Source organism: Epargyreus clarus, unplaced genomic scaffold (genome assembly GCF_041222505.1).
Source record: "Epargyreus clarus isolate Ecla_fem2 unplaced genomic scaffold, WU_Ecla_fem_2.2 ptg000017l, whole genome shotgun sequence".
Lineage (NCBI taxonomy): Eukaryota > Metazoa > Arthropoda > Insecta > Lepidoptera > Hesperiidae > Epargyreus > Epargyreus clarus.
This window is the reverse complement of record NW_027332225.1, coordinates 1,737,915-1,760,762: the sequence shown is the minus strand read 5'-3', so window position 1 is coordinate 1,760,762 and position 22,848 is coordinate 1,737,915. Positions and strand designations below refer to the sequence as shown.

General features: G+C 37.4%; 2 protein-coding genes across 2 annotated transcripts in view; both read right to left on the bottom strand.

Moving 5' to 3' along the window:
- LOC140749269 (uncharacterized) overlaps positions 1-21,719 on the bottom strand; it is a 33,875-nt gene extending 12,156 nt beyond the window's left edge. Inside the window, exons 1-3 of the mRNA XM_073082311.1 lie at positions 20,155-21,719; positions 4,877-5,139; positions 763-879 (exon numbers count right to left, since the gene is read on the bottom strand). Coding sequence (XP_072938412.1) covers positions 763-879; positions 4,877-5,139; positions 20,155-21,106 — 1,332 coding nt within the window. The 5' untranslated portion in view covers positions 21,107-21,719. The remainder of the gene's footprint in view (positions 1-762; positions 880-4,876; positions 5,140-20,154) is intronic.
- Positions 12,257-14,453, bottom strand: LOC140749270 (uncharacterized). Its single transcript, XM_073082312.1, has 2 exons — positions 13,333-14,453; positions 12,257-12,820 (listed from the first exon to the last, which is right to left on the bottom strand). The coding sequence occupies exons 1-2, from the start codon at positions 13,382-13,384 to the stop codon at positions 12,363-12,365; spliced, it is 510 nt and encodes a 169-aa protein (XP_072938413.1). The 5' UTR covers positions 13,385-14,453; the 3' UTR covers positions 12,257-12,362.
- Positions 21,720-22,848: the final 1,129 nt, after the last annotated feature.

The window sequence follows — 22,848 nt, the reverse complement described above, 5'->3', positions numbered from 1 at the left end:
TAGGCAACTAAATTGAATGTAAAACATAGAGTTAAAAGTTTTCTCTTGTCACGCGGGATAATGTCCGCATGCCTGTGTTACCTACATGCGTGAATGAATCTGCTGTAGTTTTTCTATGCCCGCATGGTCGAGGCGTACATGACGGAAGAAGTGGTAATTCAATATATTATAGGATGCAAATGGCACGCATGCGGACCATAATCGTACGCAGGTACGAGCCCGCGTGATATGATAAAGACCAAAGTTAGTAACTGCTACCCATTATTTCCTACTGTTGGCGTGTCTTACTCCGTACCTGGGATGGATTGAAACGTAGGATGTTACCACGCCACTCCAATATGGATCGATGGCCAGAAATACTGGCCATCCGTACTACCAAGATTTTATTGAACTAAAATACAGAAATAGATAACCTACGTAACATAGTGACCTGCTCCACAGAGGGTTAATTGAGTTGGATCCCCGGTCAGGTTGACAAATTTAGCCGTCTTTTCTGGGTTACACAGCCAGTCAGAATAGTAGCACGCGGCTATTCAAATCAACCTATCATAAAATAAATCAATCAATCTATCAATCAATTATTAAAACAGCAAAAATAAACCAACAATACAGTTATGAAATACGTTCATAACTGTATTGTTCAGGAGTTCGTGTGTGCGTTAGTTCTTTACACGCGTGTGTTTTGTGTGAAAGAGACAAACATATCTCATTAAGTGTATGTTTGAACGTCTTGGTGCGCGTGTGAAAGAGAAAAACAATTACCTGCACGTTCCTCTGGTGTTGTGACCTATGCTGCGGCATGGACGCGGCCGCGGCGGCGATCGCGGCGTTGTTGTACCGCGCGGCCGCCTGCGCCTGCGCCTGGGCGGCTACTTGCGCCTGGAACAAAGGACAACTTTATTACTCTACGGCATACATTAGTCACTCCTAACAAGAAAATGTAACCAGTTTTGACAATTGAAATTGTCACTGTCATCTATTTTCGTGTTTGGATTATTAAAAAAATATAGTTTTTAGATCATTTTCGAATAAAACGATATTTCACCGCACTTTTTCTTCGATTTCGTGTTCTTGGACCACTTAACTGTGCATGTCAGCATTGTTCCGCGTAAATGACATCATGACAGCCATTAAATGGCTGAAGGAATTGTCAGCTATTGACCAATTTCTAGATAGCATTACATTAATGATGAGGCAGAGTAGACGTGAGCAGTGATTTATTTCAGTATATTTTGTATGAAAATATTATTATGATACGGATGTCTCGTTCGCTCCCCGTGCTTCCTTTACATCGCTTCAGTACGGCCTTTGCCTTAAAATTTTCAAATTGTCCTATTGCTCAAGTTCTTACTTATCGTAAATTGTTAAGTCATTACTCATTTGAAAAGCGATTTCTGAAATCAGAAATTCAGCTCCGTGATTCATCCTATAAGGAAAAATGGCCTCAAATAATCATAATTGATACTCGTACTCATGCCCATAGCTCGGTTATCTCACGAGATATCAGAAGGCATCTAACAAGGTCGAATTGGAACGGATTCGAGAAAAAAGTACCGGTTCGTAGGGCTGCCACACGTAACCTTGGCAGACAACATAAATATCACACCATAGTAGTAACACTGTTTTTTGCCCTAAAAATACCCCCGGCATTCTTATGGTAGGCCAATGGTTATTCCTTACATAAATAACCATTGGCCTACCAAGTAATGGAGTTGGGTTTAAGCTCAAAAATTTCCAAACAAAATGAGCTAAAAATTAAAAGTACTTCAACGACGAACCGGTTGTTATTTTCCACGGCAACAGATTAAATATAAAAAATCAAGTCGTTTATTTTTGGCTGTGACGTAAAACTAAAAATATGGAATGCAATTAAAGCATATTATTTCATTGCTCCAACTTGCGTAGAAAATTTCAAATAAAAATATTTTATTTTTTATCACGTGTACTCAAAATACCTATGAACTGTTGTTTCACTAAGTTACCCAGTATGTTTTAACACTTTAAACGTGTAAATGTTTTTGCAGATATTTTTTTCGTGAATTTAACACAAAAATTAAAACCGACGACTATTATCTTCTATGTACGTGACTGGTTACTCAAGTAAAAAAAGAGAAAATAGACTCACATAATCGAACCACATTATCACAAGTAATTCGAGAATCGAATATGTGAGTAAAAAATTATGATCGTCAAAAAGGTGTTCCGACGGACCATTTAAAAATTAAATGCTCTCATGTACCGTGTTCAATTTCACTTAATTATACAAATAACTAAGTTTCAATTTCATGTGACACGCTATTTTCTTGTAATAGCAATGTACAACAGCGTAATGTAGCGACTGGCGACATTTTTCAAAGGTTATAGAACCAGTAAGTATAGTTTGACCGAGAAGATATGACAGCCACACCTGCATTGTGAAGTGGATTTTCGTTTCGGTGGAAAGTCAGCTGATTTACATAAAATACTACCAAAAGTCTTCGGCTTCAGGTGGTCCTCCTGTTCTATTTATGGAGCATGTTATAAATATCCAAGTGCGGTGAAGACCACTTAATATCAGGTAGGCTGCATGTTCGCTGTCCCTGTAGTTCCGGGACCAGAATAGGGCTACGGTATCCCCTCCCTGTCGTAGGAGGCGACTAAAAGGGTGCTTCCGGGGTAGTGGGCGGAAAAAGGGCGACCCCGGGAAGGACGGCAATATGTGTGGCCGAATGCCGTTGTACACATCGAGGATGTGGCGAGCTTATGCCTCACCTGGGAGGAGCCCGATGGGCCAACGCGCTTAGAGGACTCCGGTTGCGATCCCGGATTCCTCAAACAGCGCCGAGGTTGGCCACGAGGAAGGTTTTAGTGCGGTAAGTATCCCACATGACCCCGTGTCACTCCCACGGCAGAGGGTACCTTTTGAAGGTTTCCCCCTCGTAAACAAACAAAAGAAAAATAAGTCTGCATATTCGTTTGTTACGTCAATGTTATTTAAAATGTTCTGTATGTCGGTCAACCCTATTAATCAATATGTTAGGACTCCCATTTACGTGGCAAGTTTTTATTAGAAGCTAAATTAAATGCCTGCCGTCAATCACACATTGATCAAAGATGAATTACATGCATCTATATCTGTCGTCACTGTTGTCAGGACAGGACCATACGAAATATTACATGTCTACCGGATGATAGCTATGGGAACTATAAAATAAGATTGGTATTCTACCGGAGCTAGACCGTGTGGTTAGAGGACCGCAAGTTGATGATTTATGCATTGTCATATACCAAATGTGCATACGAAACTTTGACTCAATCCGTTAGGGTTCACTGGTTTCAAATTTAGTTTAAAGATATGACCCTCACATGACATACGAACTAACAAAGCAAAATAAACAAAAGCTTGCAATAATGTCTGAAGCCATGATATTCCTGCGTCCGATGATCCCTATATCTAGAACACAGCAGTACACAGACGGCTAAGGCCCGGCAAACAGAACCACACTAGTGCACTAGCCTTTCTCGTCAAGTGTCCCGGTTCGACATCCGTTCTAGACAAACATTCATGTCATGGTCAAGGATTCGTCTACATCTAACACTATAGCTACCAATGCCACAGGCCAATGCCTATCGTTTATATAAGAAACTTAAAAGATTTATATATAGGTACCCAATAAAATGTCACTTTCAATATTTATGATGTTCAAATTTTTTTCAAAGCAATGTAGAACTGTTAATAGAAAATTATCTTAGTGTCAGTACTGTGCCTATGTGGTTGTACACAAAGTTAAGCAGACAGAATAGATAGAGGCAATACTTGACAACCTCGCTGCCGATCACAGAAATGACGGAAGATAAGTGCTGGAGAGCTACTGTGGTAGTGTTGTGAATTGGTTCTATGGATTTCCTATAATGTGTTGACGCGTTGTAGGAACTGCTAAAGTTCTTATGGAGCGTTTGGAAAAATGGAGCGTGATTTTTCAAGATTAAAATTTAAAATCGACACCATTGTTATAAAGGTCGCAAGTTTTACAGAAAAGGCTGCCAACGAAGTCATTTTTAAATGTTTTTAGGTACTCGCATGATATGATAATGACAATACGTACTAAAATTTTGCAATATATTTTGTTTCGTAATAGTTTTACTTCTTGCGCGTGCGCACATTTATACACGCACACATTTATTTTATTAAAGACGCCAAAGAAGTAGTACATAAGTACACCTTTTGACGCGAGCACATAAGAACATGTACTTTTTTGAAAAATATTATTGTTCCTTTAAAATTGGTTTTGTACGTACATATAAAAAAAAGTTTAGAACAAATCACCGTCAGTAAGAGTGCCGAGTCGTTTAAAGTTAACGATAGACCAAAAAACATAAGAGCACGTTCATAACAGCATTTCTCCACCATAACCGCTCTCTAATAATTCCGTTATTGCACGACTATCTGAATCTGCAGAACTAACGGTGTCCCGGTTTACAACGTCACGTTAAAACTAACCTTACATTTTTTAACTTCAAATGTTGTATGGAGCAATTATAAACTAGTTTAATTGTGCAGTTAACGCGCCTTAGCCTTCACATGAAAACATGTATTTTTAAAATATTGTTATTAATTTATTATCATGATTATCTCAACGCCGGCTACGGATCAAGCATTAAAATAAAATTTACCAGGAGTTGTAAGTCACCACTGGAACTATTACAGAGTATTCGCAGGAATTTAGGTCTAGAAAACCCAACTTGCCTTTTGCTTGTGTTTGAGTTGTATACGCAAATAACTCTAAGTTAAGCCAAATTAATCCCGACCACGGTAATGTCTAATGACAACAATACGGAGTCACAACAGCATCAACCAACTTATCATTGGTATGATCATAAATCCATCTCCACCCACCTGTGCGAGCCTGAGGACCTGTTGCGTCTGCGCCTGCGTGAGCGTGCCGGGCAGGTTCCAGCCGTTGGCGATGGCCTGCACGGTGGCGGCGGCGAGCCCCGAGTGCGGCATCTGCATGGCGGAGGCGGGCGAGTGGCGCTGCGCGGGCCGCCGGCCGCGGGACGCGCCCACGCCCATGCCCACGCCGCCCGCCACCGCGCCCACCGCGCCCGGGGGCGGCGCGGGCGGCGCTCGCGTCCACTGACCGCCGCCGGACACCGAACCTGCAATTGTTTGATATTAGTACTGCATTTTTAAAGCTCCGGGAAAATATCTGCAAAAAAATCTATTAGGATAATAGGGAATAATTCTTCCGACAAAAAAATTATGAATTTTTTGTCAGAGTTAATAATGAATTTACGAATAATTTCTTATGGAAAGGTGGTAGAACCAAGTTGTACTGTCAGTACAATACAGTCTGCAATTTCTTCTGACGTAGAAATTCCTGCGATCGACGACCTTAGAATGTACATTCTAATCCAGATTCTGCTGACAAATGCTGAGCAGTAACTATGAATATTGAAATAATGTTCCATTTTCTTTTAACCTAATATGTAGACATTGCATCTTCGTAGGAGAAAGACAAAAATAGTTCACCCCTTATCGACCAACCTAATCTCCCCGGCGTTAAATATAGGTAACGGTTCTTCAAATGTTTCAAAAATAGACCCATGATGATTTCTAAGAACAGCAGACATTCTACTAAAAAATATTAAATAATACAAAAAACTTTCAAAACCAAGAGGAATTCAGTAATTTTACTAATTGCAATTTACTATGCAATTTGAATTTTACCATGGGTTATAATGTAAGTCATCGTCAACCCATTACAGTATCACTTCTGGGAAAGGGTCTTCTCTTAGAACGTAAAGGTCCTAAACCGTGTTTCTAGTCACTCGTCTAAAACACTGATCAATGAATAGCTTTAACTGGTATTACAATATTTTAGTTAGTTTTTAATTCATCTTCAAAATAATGACCGGCATTTGTTATGTCGAGCGTATGTAATTTGGTTGGTAAATTAATGTTGGCATAGATTAGTATGATTAACCTTCACGGTTTTATGTATGTTAATTAACGAATTCGTATATATTTTTTAATTTTTAATTATGATGATAACGTTCAAAAACATACTTTGTTTTTCACACGCATAAACCCGTTAGCAATTAATTATTTTTTATCAATTTTCGAAATTTTACAGTTATTGCCGAGAAAAATATAACGATCAATAAAATGCTTCCTAGTATAATTTCATGAAAACAGAAACAAATCTAAAGGCCAAAGTAATTAAGGTAAAATAAATTCTGAGGCTTAAACCACAGTACAAATATATATAACCTTATACTGTGCCTAAACTGTATTGACATCATGTAAATGGCATGGACATCTGTAATTAAACCCAATAATAACAAACCATAGAATTAACCAAACATTTAACCACTGAATTAAACTATAAACATAGTCTAAAATTGTACACAATTACATAACCTAACAAATCGTTTTACAACATACGAGAACCAACGAGCCTGCAAGACTTTGCGCTTCATAATGGCGCACACTCGCACAAGGTAAATTAATATTCACGAACACAAATAAACACAAGGTTATATTTTACTATTAGACCTTATCTTAAAATAGCCCTACTGAAAATAGATATTACTTTAGCGGATAATCGAAGGTGATAATTGTGGAAAAAGTGTTGGCATTGACGTGTAATCACACGCAAATTCTACTTTACCCATTTTGAGTAGAAATCGGTAGCGATGACGTAATACGCTAATTTATTTGCAAATAAATAGCTAGCTAAGCTAATAGCTATAGTTTAGTGGTGTGAAATTCGGTCTCTCACGCTGGGGATCCGCGGTTCGAATTACAGTTGTGCGTTTAAGAAAATCAATATCACTGCTTTGACGGTAAAGGAAAGCGTTGCAAGTAAACTAAGCTGAACTTTCTATAAAAAAGATCTATGCCATTAAGCTATCAATCCAAACTTTGCTAACGTGGTGTAACCACAGCCTAATCATTAGCCCTTTTCATTCTGACAGAAATCGAGCAATTTCAAGCTTCCGACTGTCTACAATCTTTTGTACTTTCAATTTCTGAGCATGGGTATCTCCTCGCCCTTCGCCCATGCTATGCTCAACTATCCTAAGAGGCAACAATTGAGGCTAGAAGTTCAGCATGAATACCTACAAAGTGTACATCGATAGACTTCACAAACATTAAAAACACTATGTAAACATAGTGTTCCCATAGGAATATTCCCCTATTCTTAGTATTTTTTTCATACTTTCGAATCAAGTCAAGCTTCGAAATGTGGTTAGCAAAAATTTATCAAGATTTATTATACCTAATATGTATTTAATGTAATTTTATTACTTATGGTCATAAGTGATAAAAACAAGCCCTACTGGAAGATTACTGTGTAATTTAATAATTTCAGAGCACTTTAGAAATATTTCCAATAATCTCGAAATTTCAATGTGCGTTTTAAATTAGTCAGTCGTCGTCTTCCCATTACTGCGTCCCGTCCTACTGCTGGGCATGTATCTCATCTCTGAGTAATGGATTATGAGCATAGTCAATCGCGCTGGCCAAGTGCGTATTGGTAAACTTCACACACCTTTGAGAATGTTTTTTATAGAACTCTCAGGTTTCCTCATGTTAATGTTATCCTTCAGACTTTTAACAATACGCCCATAACTTAGAGGTTCAAACCTCGGACCCCCAAACTGAGGCCAAGTTTCAACCGCTATCACTGCTACGATAGTAACGTAGCAGACAATATAGGGACGTTACACCCCAAATAAGTCCCCAAAAATAAGTCGTCACTGCTTTATACCGCAGAAGCAGCTTTGTTCGCTCTACTACACTTCAATCTGGGAACTAAACATACTTACATCGTGGTCCGGCACTTTAATCTGGGGGTTTATTGAGTCATGCATTCAGAGAGACAGCTGAGTACTGAGAGAACCAGTACAAGCTCCGTATACATGGCTCAATAATAGTGTTAGAAATAAAATAGCGGTACGAAGCATAATGCGAATACGTCGGCGCGTGGTAGTTCACAGTCACACAATAGTCTCTATGACACTGCCCCAGTTCTCGCTTCTAACAGCAGAATGAAGGACTGCTATGATCCGTAGCAAAGGTAAGGTAAGACACCTATATAAGGCATTATAAATATATCGATAGCCGATGCCTCGATGAGAAACTTTAGGTAAAACATACCATTTGAAGACAGTGATCACTTTACCATCCTTATGTACGTACTTGCTCGCGACAAGCTTTACGTAGGTATATTATTATTTGTTTTTCTCAATGCTATGGTAACAGTTAAGAAACGTTATATTTCAACGAGATGTATTAGGAGGCCATAGGATAAAAATAACTATGGGCGGAAATAAACAATGTTGTTTGAAGAACAGTTACGATTCGCTGGACAGGTTCGATGGTCATGGCTTTTCTTGTCACTTACAAAAAGGGCCCCTGATTTCTTTCATGCTTTTGTTTGTCACAGCGCGGTTTTTGCCATATACCTAAAGAAGTTACTTCGTCTTAGAATTTTCAAGTCTGGGTAAACGCTTTTTATTATCGTTGTACCTACCGAGCACGAGTCTCTTTTCACAACTGATAGTCTGATGCATTGCTCAAAGTGTGGTACGCCCTTTGAGTACGCCAGGTTCATCTCAGGGGGTACGCGAAAAAATTTATACTTGTCGGCAGGTGATTAGCACGGTCATCTAAATCATAGTAAAATTGTCCCTAGAACATATTTAATTTAAGACAAGAAGCAACACTACCAATAAAATATTTTACTTTGTTTTATAGCCAGTATCCTAAAAGCGTTCGCCGTTTCAAAATCTAATAGGAGTATGTGGAGGTACAACTTTGACAACATCTGGCCTACAGTAGTCTGTTGCGACGCGGATTAGCAAAGTACGGGTTAGTAGTCAACCCACGTGTTATTTTCAAACCGAATACCTCCAACAACATTTAACGATAACTATCAAATGATAACAGTGATCCCAATTGTTATCATAAGATAGCTATCCAATGATAACAATGATCCAAATTGTTATCATTACAACTGTCGTTAAGGGATCCTCTACTTAACATGCTCTCCGGAGGACAGAAACACGCACGAAGTTTAGGCACTAACACTTAGTGCTAGTGCCTAAACTTCGTGCGCATTTAGTCATTATTATCACTTTATTTATGCTAATTTAATTACCATATATATTTATAGACGTAGAATTTGTCCTGTAAGCGATTAAGTAATTATATCATTATTCATTTGTCTCCGAACTCACGGTAAATGCCTAAAATTAAGTTTACGACGAGATTTACAAATGTTTGAAATAAATAATTTAATTGTCACAATTGCAACTTTGTCTGAAGGACATATAACTGAGATTGATTTCGGTTAGAAACAAGGTTTAGCATTTAGTTTTATAATCTTGATTAATGAATTTTGATAATATGCCATAAGCATTTCGAGGAACAGTTTTAAATAATACGTGTCCGAAAATTTTGCTTCACCTGCATGTGTTACTTAAACTATAATAAATTAATAATTTTAGGATTGCTTACAGAAATTACCCATATCCCTAAGCCTATTCCGTCCATCGATATAATGGCATCGTAATAACTACTTAGTAACCGGCTGAGAATCCATAATACATATTATATGAATACAAAAAATAAAATAAAGGGGAAGACAGAATCTTCACTAAAGGTGTATATTGTGTGATGATAAGGCATACTTAAGCGCTAGTGCAACTCGTACTTGGCTTAACTAATTTCGTTTCGAACTTCGGACTTCAGACCAACACGTCAGAATAACATTAACCTTAGCGGAACACATACATCCATAACAGCAGTCACGAGACCACATCGAAATCCAACAATAAAGCACCAAGTAAATAACAAATATTTCGAGATCGTGTACAGACAGTCATAAAAGGAAACATTTTCTATTCAAACGGACTAATGCAAATTATTTTTATCGTGTCAAGGCTGTTTCGAAGGTTCCGACCTTCGCTCTCAAACGAGTTTAAACTACACAGTTCGTTGTAAATGGCGTATTGCCGACTTACAATAACAGATAAGAAATGTTTAAGATTATTTCTCAGGCCGTAGACTCTCAAATATTGTTTAGTGCGAAGATAAATAAAAGTCCGCTGTCCACAGATTTGGTTAGTTAGTTACCAGTTAGATTGTAGGCAATTTGAAGTTTTATCGCGTAACTAAGTATTCTGACTGTAGTCATTACATATTATTTACATACATAATATGAATTACATTACAAAGAATATTATACATTTCCAATTGGACTGTAATATAATTATTGCTAATTTAATAAAATAATGTTTAAACAGTTTTATTGTCATAAATTTAAAGTGTATTATGAGATGATCCACAGAAAGTTCTAATAAACTATTTCATCATTTTGGATTATTCTTTTAATTTTATTTAAGAGAATTACTTAACATTAGTGAAATGAGCTATCCCCGATACCTACGTGACAATTAAACATCTTTGCAAAGGAGTAAATGGAGAACTCGCTTGTCCTAAACCCAACAAAATCACAAACCATTGTAATTGGCACCAAGAAACAAATTGAAAATGTACTGGATTGTGAAGATAAAATAAAGATTAATGACGTAGCCCTAGAAAAAGTAAGCACCGCACGCAATCTTGGCCTAATTTTAGATGGAGAGCTCAAATTTTCAGAGCATACAAACAGCAAAATTAAATCCGCATTTTATAAACTTAAAACCTTATATAAGATTAGGCCCTATATCAAACCAGATTTACGCGTACAACTTTGTGAGTCATTAGTGCTCTCTCAATTTAATTACTGCAGCTCCATCTTTGGACCTAGGTTAAATGTTAAGTTAGAAAATGCTATACAAAGAGTACAAAATGCCTGTATTCGCTTTTGTTTTGATGTCCCTAGGCGAACATTTATAACACCATACTTAAATAGCAAAGGCATACTTAACATGAGTGCGAGGAGGAGCCTACACTATGCTTGTACAGTGCATCGAGTAATTTGGAATAAGAAGCCTGAATACCTATTTGAGAAATTGCACTGGGTCGACGACTTTACCCACCGGAGCCTTCGCTCAAATTCTCAAGGTCTCCTAAAAATTCCAGCTCATAAATCGGCAAGATACAGGCGTTGTTTCAAATTTGAAGCAGCAAAAATTTGGAACGACTTACCTCCCCCTTTGAGGAGAAGAATGAGAACGGAATGCTTTAAACACAAATATAAATCTGCTTTGTTAAAAAGACAACTTGCTGGTGAAAATTTGAAACCTGCCTGCATGCAATATCTACCAATAAAAAAGTTCTTTAATGCTAATTAAACGCATTATTTAACCTCCAAATACGTACATACACACTCACACACACACACACACACACACACACACATACACATACACGCTTGGATTTTAAAACCCAGGAGATGCCCCACTGACGGCTGACTATCTTCTTATCCCACCTAACACCACAGGGATTATAGGAGCGGCTGAAAAACAGCGCTACTCGAATCCCTGATTCTGAGACAGCAATGCTGAGCCGAATTCCTTTTGTCATATTAATACATGTATGTATTACTGTAAAATGTACATTTATTCTTTCTGTAACTGTGTTATTATGGCAATAAACGTTTATTATTATTATTATTATTATTATTAAGCACAAATGCTAAATCGCGAGCAGAACCTTGTTCAAAAAAATAGTGGATGGAAATGTTATCGTGATATGCTATCACGTACACTCCAAAGAAATGTTTAAAGTCAAGTATTTATATAACTGTTATATAATAGAATGCGTATACAAAAGTCAAGAGACCAAAGTGCGTAATCTATCACTATAGATTACCGCTGTAAAAGGATAAAACTGTTGTCTGTTTGTAATTTTATCCAACAGCGATTTTATAAGTTTCATGATGTAAACATTGCAAACAATTAGCAATAATTCGCCAAATACGAGTCGAACTCGCACATGGAGGCTTCCGTACTTTAGTAATGTTTATTCATTTTATTATTTTCAACAATACTTTTATATGATACAACAATAGATAGCGTTGGGGTGATGATGAATAATACGTAAACAACGTAAAATAAAATTTAAAAAAATGGTTGCCTGTAAAGTCGGTTTTACGGGCGAAGATTTTACGTGACAACGTCTTTTTCTCGGTAGAATATTTATTGATATGAATATAATTAAATTGCACAATAGGAACAAGGAATTGAATGAAAATAAGAATTGCACAAATTTTAACTATAGAAATATATTTTGTTTACTAAAACATTGTACATATAAACTTAAACTTAACTAATTCCTATTTGAGTGATTTTGTTGAGGATAGGACGATGATAGGAGAAATATGAAATGAAAGGAAGTGTTTCTGCTGTAATGTGTCTTGCGAAAGTCAAGTCGATAGTTGTTTCGGTTGTACATCAGTCCGAGAAGATGCTGCTCTACGTTGTCGGAATGCACGTTGCCGTTGAGCGTTAGTTAGGGGAACGCTCGTTCTCTCCGCCACGACAGGAACGCTTGTTCTCTCCACCACAGAACAAGACGTTGAAGCAGGTGACTCTGACGTACCGCTGGTGAGGGCTATGTTAGCAGATTTACGTAGCTTGAACCTGCGTTGCCTCTCCGCAGCCGCTTTTGCAAAGGCTCTTACTTGTTCAGGAGTTTTGGTCAATGCTTGACGTAGTCTGTACTCACGTTGTCGCTGAGCATTCGTTCTGGCGGTAGAGGTGGTGTGTGGAACAACGAAAGGTACTGCAGACGTTGACGGCACGATATCCTCCGTCTCCATTGATGTACTGGAAGTTGAAGGCATTTGCTCGTCCGTTTCCATTGTTTTGAGAGTGGTGATTCCTGTTGAACATTTGAAATTGAATGGATGAATTTTTAATTTTAAAGAATCAATTTGAAAATCAAAACACTTATTCAGATCGAAGGTTCAAATTTTTGCTAAATAAATTTGAAATTAATTAAAATTTGTAATTGTAAATGATGAAGTTGAAAATTAAAACATTTACTTAAATTAGATGTTAAAATTCTTGCTCAACACAGTTTAAATCAAGTTTTCTTATATCTGCCACTTTTTCTTAATATTTGTAATTTTAAAGAATCAATTCGAAAATCAAAACATTTATTCAGATCGAAGGTTCAAATTTTTGCTAAATAAATTTGAAATTAATGAAAATTTGTAAAATAATAATTAATTAATTAATTAATTTTAAACTAATAATTTACTTAACACTATCAACATTTATCAATAGTATGACATAACCTATAAACTCAGTTTCTCAACTTTTGTGTCAATCTAACAATTAATCAATCAATCATAGTTTACGATAATGAAATATCAGTGTACAATTATTTACCTTTATTGTTGTAGTTGTTGTAAATGATAAATGACGAATCTAAGCACTCCATATTTTCACTACAGACACAGCTGACGATACTTTAACCACACGTGTGAACTTGTATTGTGACGCTTTCTTGTTTTTCCAACGCCAAGAACGTTCGAGAAAGACAAAGACAGAGACACAAGCATGCGCCGATTCAATGCGCCTAATTCTCTAGTGCTGCGCGCGCGGCAGACCGATCATAGTTGAGTGGGAGAGAGACGCAAGGCATTCGGCGGGCCTCTCTCTCGTTCGGTGACTCATCGTAACGTTACCGGGCGTTACACTTTTTCATAAGTGACTCCCAGCCGCAACCTAATTTAAGACGTTGTCACGTCAATAACTACATTAAAATATGTTTTATGGTTCTTATTTGTATTTATTATAATACCAGTTATTAGTTAACGGATTGTAAAAATTTCAACCGTCTTCTTAGTACAGTTTAAGAATTAGATCGAAAAATGCCGAAAAATACCGGTTTGTTGTATGGAGACAACCCTTTTAATGTTCAACTATATTTTATTTTTAGTGTTTGTTGTTATAGCGGCCATCGTTATGCATCATCTGTACCAATTTCATGTCTCTATCTATTACGGTTCCGGAGATATAGCCCTGTGACAGACGGACAGACAGCGAAGTCTTAGTAATAGGGTTCCGTTTTCACCCTTTGGGTACGGAACCCTAAAAAACAAAGCAGCCCACATGATTAAGAAACGAAAACCATGGACGTCGGTTGTTCCATAACCATACCATGTTTCGATAGTCTGAAGTCGTTAAAAATTTTACACTTGGGGATAAATTAGAATTCAAGCAGCCTCCGTCCTAATTTATGTTTCACGTTCTTAAAACCAGATCAAGGGAGCATAAGAGACTGTCGTAAGACAATACGCTGGTAGCACCGACAAGCTACAACGATTTCCAAAAATTAAAGGTTAAACATAACCATTAGTACCCAGTACCCTGAAAATCAGCGCCTTGGTTACACTACCATGGCATGGGCTGAGGGTTTATTATGTCGCAGCGCGGTACCTTCCTTATTTTTTAATATTGTAAGAACTCGTTTTTTTTTATGTTTATGTTTTGTTTTGATTCTTGTTTTTTTAGTCATGTGTGTGTGCTATGTATTCCGTGAATTAAAAATTATTATTATTATATTATTATTATTATTAAAGTAGCAGGATTTATCCTTACACCAATCAATAAAACCAAAGTAATAATAATAACAAAATAAGTGGGCAGTTATTTTGTCTCAAAAATTAGATATACAGATAGTAAACAAGTTAACATTTGAAATAAACTAAGAAACTAAGGACACTAAATGTCGATAACAGAATAGAACGAGTTGCCTTATCAATGGTCAATACCGGAACCGGAATACTATCAAGTAGATATAATCCGCGAGTTGTTAGAATTAAATCCAGTATCTATGAGCGCGAATGGTTAATAAGCATTTAAGCTTTTTTTATATTATATAGGAGTAGCAGACGAGCATGCAGTCCACCTTTTTTATGATACAGGAGTAGCAGACGAGCATGCAGTCCACCTGATGGTAAGTGGCTACTACCGCCCATGGACATCTGTAATCAACCCCAGATAGGATATTCCTAGCTGAGGTCGGCCACAGATGCGCCGCTACCCCTGAGGACTAAGCTGGAACGCCTCGGAAAAGTCTGTCTCCCTTACCACACCCTTCAAACCGGAACACAGCAGCACCTAACACTGCTGTTATTAGGTAGAAATAGGTGTAGCGGTGGTGCCGCCGGAGTCAAACCACAAAGGACCCTACCAACTGCAAACTGCATTTGCACTGCATCCGTATCTAAAGAATCGGTTTTCAGAGTTTCAAAAATAGTCAAAATATATTTTCATTTATTTTTACCAGTTCTCGCCTTGTTACTTCGTTAGCTGAGGTTCAAATGTCGCAACTGAATTTTAAACCAGTTTACCCCAACCGATGGAGATGAAACTTTGCATACACGTTTCGTCTGGATGACAATGTATGATTAGATTAGCGGCGATATACTTAATTCAATATGGCACACGCGCTAAGATGGCGGTACATTGTTTTATGCACCCCCATGGTATGGGTATCACATGAAAGGATTTTCTTGGGAAAATACGAAGAGAAGATGTCTGTAAAAACTTTTTAATGCTACTTTTTAAAACCTATTTCAAAGAAATTACTTTCCACCGTAAATAAAAAAATCAGAATCTTAGGTTCTGAGAACCGAAACCGTCAAATTCTGTCGATTTTGCAAAATAACCAAATGTATATAAGAAAAAATGTCAAGAATGCAAATTTATAAGTCGCAGAGAAAGTTATAGATACTGCATCTATAAATACTGCTTATTTGCATTTATAAACCTGATACAATCGATTCTCAACATCCCCCTCTTCAGGTGTCTCGAACACTGTTTTCTAATTATTACACGGAACCCAAGAAGCTTAACACAAACCAATTTTAAAGGGCCTTAGTAAGAAAGCTCATTCATTTCCATGTGTCATTCATCAGCCAGCCAACTTGTTACAAGTGACCTGACGTTTGTAAACGTAAGAAGCGTCGAGTGACGGCATTTGTGATATGCGGTATGTGTTTGCATTAGTGACCGCATCTCTGCAAATCTGTACACGTTAATCATACACGTACGCAGCAGCGTAATCTCATTGATACATTTTTTCACTACACACAATACTATGTATTTGATTCAAGTAGAACTAATAAGTCTTTTTTTTTTCAAAATGTGACAATGGAATTCCTTATTGGGACTTTTACCTAAGGGATCAGAAATATGGAATCCAGGATCACATTACAAAGATTTTCAGAGATTTTTGGTTATTTAATAAAATATATGACATATTTTCAAGCAATCTATGATAAGTAAATCCCTAAATTTAGCGATGCTAAAAAGTTAAAATAATATCGTCATGAAGTGGTTTAAAACGTCATATTCATGAATCGACGATAATCACTTTTGAAAATTGTACAGGGAAATTCGATTTTTTTTGTTTTTTATATAGGTAGGAGCATCTTAGAAAATATGAAAACATAAAAATATTATATTAACCATAACATCAACGTCCTATCGCGACATTTGGTCCTCTGTAACCACCTCCGCGGATGTCAGTACCATTCGTGCTACATAATCGTAATTAACACGCGTCAACAATAACGTCAGGATGTCGTACAAAAACGTCCATTATTTACATAATCGGACGTCACTATTTCATAGTAAAAAATGGAAGATAAAACTTTGGTCTCTACATTACAACGTGCATGATCTGTTTTGAATAACGCAGCTCCCAGATCTGTCCTACAATTTTTTTTTTTTATATTTCAGGGCTGTTTTAATTAGAATTAGTTTTAGTTTTATCCTTACTCTATGAAGTCCGAATTATCCTGTACTATATAAAGAGTTTTGCTAAATACTCGTGCAATAACATGAAGATTTTACGACTTGAGTTTTTGCGTCGACAGTTGAGTCAACCGTCTTGCGTCAATACTTGCGGCTACTTTATATCTGCAACGGCGATTTTACTACGAAAATATTGTAATATACGTAAGCAACATAGTAATATAATTTTCCCCATGCCATAAACACAAGTAACACAAAAACATATTCCTGTCACAAGGCGTACAAAGACTTTTATTACTTAGCTTAGAATTAGTTAATAGGCAAGTCTATCAGAGGAAAATCCACCACCCATAGATGAGGTAAACAAAAATACTAATAGGAACTCTAACTTATACGACGACGACGACGGAAAGGATGATTAGACAAAATCGGGCACACTTAGACAAGGAAAACGTCGCAAGGAAACCTCTTAAACTTCCCAAAAGTAAAGTGTTAACTCTACCAATCTGCACTTGGTTAGCATGGTAAACTAACCTAAACAAACTAAATCCTTCTCATTGTCAAAAGGGTTGATAGATAAAAATAATTACTTAAGTAATTTAAAAATATTTCAAGTTTTATATGCTTTTGTTCCTTAATACAACACAAATCAATAAAAACTATTTAAATACACTGTATTAAAATAACTACAGTAAACAACTTAATTACATGACGTCTAAATATAATTCGAAAAATTACCGATTAATATGTTTTGTATTAATTTCCTGGTAATAATAAATAACTGGAACTGCTTTCAAAGCAAAATAACAAGTGTGGGAAATTCATATGACATTCAATTCTATCGATGGGCTCTACACTTACATTTTTTTTTTTATCGTTTAACCTAACGATTAGGCAGACGTGCTACCTGATGGAAAGTAGTCAACGCCGCCTATGGACATTTGCAACACCAGAGGAGTCGCCAATGCATCGCCGGCTTTGTATGAGAGCTCTTTTTGCACCTTTTTTTGAAGAGCCCCATGTCATAGCGCTCCGGGAATACCTCAGGAGGATACCTCGCACCAAATGCCGAAGGATGAAGTTCCATCCACACCAACTGGACTCGTGGCGAGTCCAGTTGGTGTGGATGGAACTTCATCCTACGATGGAGGAATGGTGACGTAGGCACCAGGTCAAATAGTTCCTCGGAACACCTACCATTGTAAAGCCGGTAGAACACACAGATGGAACCTATGTTCCTCCGCAAACTCAAAGGTTCTAACCGATCGGAGATCACCGGGTCGTTGACGATTCGGACCGCGCGTTTCTGCACGGAGTCAAGTGGGTTAAGTTGGTATTGAGGCGCCCCTGCCCAGAGATGTGAGCAGTACTCCATGTGGGGTCTCACTTGCGCCTTATAAAGCAGAAAGGAGTTGCCCCGCGCTGAAGTACCGCTTCGCTCTGTTCAAGACGCCCAGTTTTCTTGATGCCAACTTCGCCTTAACATCCAAATGGCCCCGGTACTGCACGTCACACGATATGTCAACTCCCAGGATCCCCACACTTTTACCAATGGTGAGCGGGATACCTTGGAACCGTGGCGCTATGACGAATGGGGTTTTTTAGCGGTAAACATAAGCAAAATAATGGTTATAGCTTAGAAATGCTTAAATAAATAATGAATGGTGGAACAATTTACTATAAGTAAAATATAACATTTTATTTTATCTGACTGTAGTGGGATTTTTTTAGCACATGTAAAATATAACATTTTATTTTACATTTTTTTTTATCGCATACATACATGGGATAAAAGAAAATCCCACTACAGTCAGTGGGATTTTTTTTTTTATCGCATGTATGTATGCCTGTCTCATTCTTTGGCATGCTCTACAGCCCAGATTAGGCAGCTTAGCTTATTCATCTAAATTGTTGGAGTAACATAGGCTATATTTTTAAGCAGTCAGGATTTTTATTCTAATAAAACCATAATTAGTATTCTTGTTGAGAGAACAACATGTGTTTAGATGCAATACAATACTTTCTTCATTTGATTTTTTTATAATTTTTGCATTAGATTCATTTGTGATATATTGTGATGTGTCAATATTGATAAACTGACACTTGAATTTATAAATTAAATTTGAAGTTTGATATAATAAAATTGCTTTGTTTATTACACCAAACGTAAAAACTGATTTCTACAACTTTTACTTATTGATGAAAGCCGATAGAAAACACTTTTACACATTAAGAAAGTACCATAATATTGCGAAGATAAAAACTTTGCAATGAGTTTAATAAGAATGATTAGCTAACATTAGATTGAGCTTAGTCCTAAGGTATTGAAATTTACCCTTTCAATCAGGATGGTGGTTCAACTCCCAGCTCTTGTTTTGAAATTATGTGCATATGACAAATCTAACTAAAGGAATCTCACTAAAGGAAGACCCGTGCCCAACAGCGGGATATATTGGGATTGACAATGGAGTATAATATTGTCACTAGAAAGGCTAATAGTCCAGTCCCCTTTGCATGTTAGCCTTTTAAACTTTACAAGGACGATATATTTTATCATGCTAAACATTTTCAGAACTGCTACGAGGAGCTTATACTGAGCAGTAGATAATAGATCACCCAAATGATTTATGTATTGATGTCAATGAATACAAGTGATTTTAACAACTTTATACCATCTAATAATTTAAACCTTTTTGCAAAGACCATTAAATTAACTGATGCAATTCTGATTTGCAATGTACATTTTGCAATTATTTCAATTTAAGTGTGCAATAAGTAACTTTTTAAGTAGGAATATTTTAACATGAATTAAGATTAGTTTTAATCAGAAATATTTTTTGTTCTTTCAAATTAGTTAAATAAATATGTATCTAATAGTAAAATTACAATTATTTAACTCTTTTGTAATACAAACCAAAAAATGCTTTTGTAATGCAAATTTTTTTGCTATGAATTGTTATTAGAAATTTAATTTTATCATCTATGAATAAATCATCGGACAGATACAATAAATTATAAGATCAAAGAATAATTATTTACCGAGCGAACAAGTGATTATAGGGTATTGAGTTAGATATTTAAAGGAAAATATAAATCCCAATGTACAATAATTAAAAAAAAATTATAGTAATCTCTTGGGTGGACGACTTGTATGGAATAGTTTAAACTCAAAATTTTTTGGAAATACAATAATGTTTTCAATAGAACGCAGAAAGGTATACAATAAGGATTTTAAAAAAAAAGAATGACTGCGTAGATTAACCCAGTTGACATTTTAAGCGAATCTTATGGAGTTGCAATAGTATACAGACGGTGATACCCACAAAGTATCAGATTTACCTTCGATCTTATTAAATAATCCGAACCATTTGGACATGTAAACAAATAGTACCATTTCTAACTTATGATTGAGAGGAAATATATCAATTACAATTAAAATCTTACCTTTAGCAGATATCAGCAACTGTGACTCCACAACTTTGTTAGGCCAGTACTCCTCAAACTCCGTCCCGGGAGGAAAGTAACTTTTAATGTCTGATAAACTTATCACTGAACAGGTCTCACTGGCAAACAGTTCATTCCTAATGCCCTGCACTTTGCAACAAAACTTCAGGTACGATAAGTCCCAGCCCTTCAGCTGGTCCGCCTTCAACTTCAAGTTGTCCGTTTCACCCTCGAAATAGAACAAAGGTACAAACTTTTGACTATCGCGCACCGTGTAGGGCACCACCGACTCCTTGTTGATCCTAATGAAACCACACTTGTCCTTGTTGTTGGTGGTGCCCCGCAATAACTTATTGTAACACACGTCCAAGAAGTTATAGAACTCGTAGGCGTCCGACAGCCGCACGACCAGGTCCTTCTGCGTGAAGGGCTCCCGGCCGAACTGGCCGTCGCAGTGCCGGTTGTTGATCTCGTTGAGCAGCCGCGCCTCGATCTCCGTGATGTAGTAGCTGCGGATGCACGTGCACGAGTAGATGTCCGCGTGCAGGTAGTTCAGGTACTTGTTGAGTAGCTTGATCTCCACCATGCGCACCGCCACGTACTTCTCCCCCGACCGGTAGATGTACGGGATGTGGCACTTGCCCAGCATGTCCCAACCGAAGTGGCCCTTCCAGCTGGCCTCGTCCGGCGCCGGCGTTTTCTTGTCCTCGCCGGTGGGGCGCTGCTCGGTGGCCGGCCCGCCCGGCTTCCGCGTCAGGAAGTTAAGGATGCCCATCTGACCACCGACGCCGGGTGGTGCCGTGCTCACCATGGCGCCGGGCGGAGGCCGCGCGGCCGCCACCGACGCCGCCAACGCCTTGGCCTTGTTGGCCTCCACCATCTTGGCGGCTAGCTCCCTGATCTCCGCCTCGTCGGGCCGCTCCGTCTTCACCTTCACCAGCGTTTCCGTCATTCTGCCGTTCGGAACTGGTCTCGTAAAATAAAAATCACTTCGCGTCCTTATGGTAACTGCAGCTCATGGTAGGCCTCACGGCTACATCCTGTCTGTCACTGATTGCACTCGATCGGTCAGTTTACGCGGGATGTAAACATTCAAACCGACACCGACACGACACTGAATTATCACTTCACTATTTGACAGATTAGCGATGTTTTCGAGTCACTTTGTTGATAAAAATATTATTTTCATTCAGCGCACACGGGTACTGCCGCCAAATTTTGTATCGCTCCGGCGTGTTCCTCCGAGGGTATCCTCCGGCTCTACTGAGACGTAAACTTCCGTCTTGCTCAGTGTTAGAAACTTTTGAAAAACTATTTTCCGGCAACTTTAAACTTCCAAAAAATAGTTTACAGCTCGCACTATATTTTTAAAATATTTTCGGTTTCACGGTGTGGTTGAGAGAACATGAAACCCAAATTTTGTGTTCGCGAGGGAAATGCCCAATACCGTTGTGTAGTCTCGTGGGGAGTGCGCGTTAATTCATGTACATTTTTCACTTTTTGGTGACTCAGCATCGAACAAAATGGCCGCCGACAAGGCTTTGTTGGCCAATCGGGCCATTGCAAACGCTATACATGCCTACAAAAATCCCGTCTGTGACGTATGCGCACTCCCCACGAGACTAGTTCTCAAGGACTTTTCATTTTTAGTTCCCAAACTATCAATCTATTTTTAAACTTCTGAAGCAAAAACATGAAACAGAATTTTCTATAAAACCCTAAAATCCACCAAAACACCTGCCAGATATGCTCAATTTACCCAAATATCGTAACGAAGTTACAATATAAATAAGATTTATGAATGTACTTTTACAAAGTAGGTAGTCACTATGGCTAGTCTCGTAACACTATGCCGTCGTTGTTAAGGGATACATAAGTTACCAATTGAAGTAAAATGAATCTTATCGCGACGAAGTAGAGTGCACGCAAGTGTATAAGATATAAGAATTGTGGTCTTAGTAGCCGGTGTAGCGAGACTAGCCGACGCGCGCATTCCACGAACAATAATCCCCTGCAGGAGAGAACGAGATAGCAGTATGTAAAAAGTAGATGTCAAATGTTTAGGTATTTTACTATGAACATGTACAGAGAACGTATAGGTAGGTATATAATGCAATTACGAGCTTACGTAAGCACCTTTAACCTACTTTATAAAGAAGTAGGTAGGTACCTATAGCGGTTTTTGGTCTAAATTATCTTCCACATCGACTCGAAATATAGATAGTATATAATAATTATATTTGTCTAATTATATAAGTTATCATCGAATTAAATATTACCATTCATTATCATTACAATTTACGAATTAGAAACTCGTTAGAAGTTGTTTATCAACAAGTAGGTAAATATGTAGTTTCTTTCTGAAAATCTTTAAAAATCATGTTTTCAGTAGTTCCTATTTTTTATTTACTATGATTGAAACTAAATATAAATCTAAACAAAGATAATAAAAATAAAATGTGAATATCTATAATAATAATTATAAGACATGTACAACAAAAATAACTCGAGGTACCGAGAAGTTCTCTCATATCATTTTTCTTGGAAATATTAAGATAACATAAGAATGATAAGAATTTTTAGAACGTTCAAGAAATTCGAAAACACAATAGGTACATTTATTACCCGGCAATTAATCTATTTAGATTTATAATAGGTATTTATCAATTCTCTTATCATAATTTTATTGAAGCA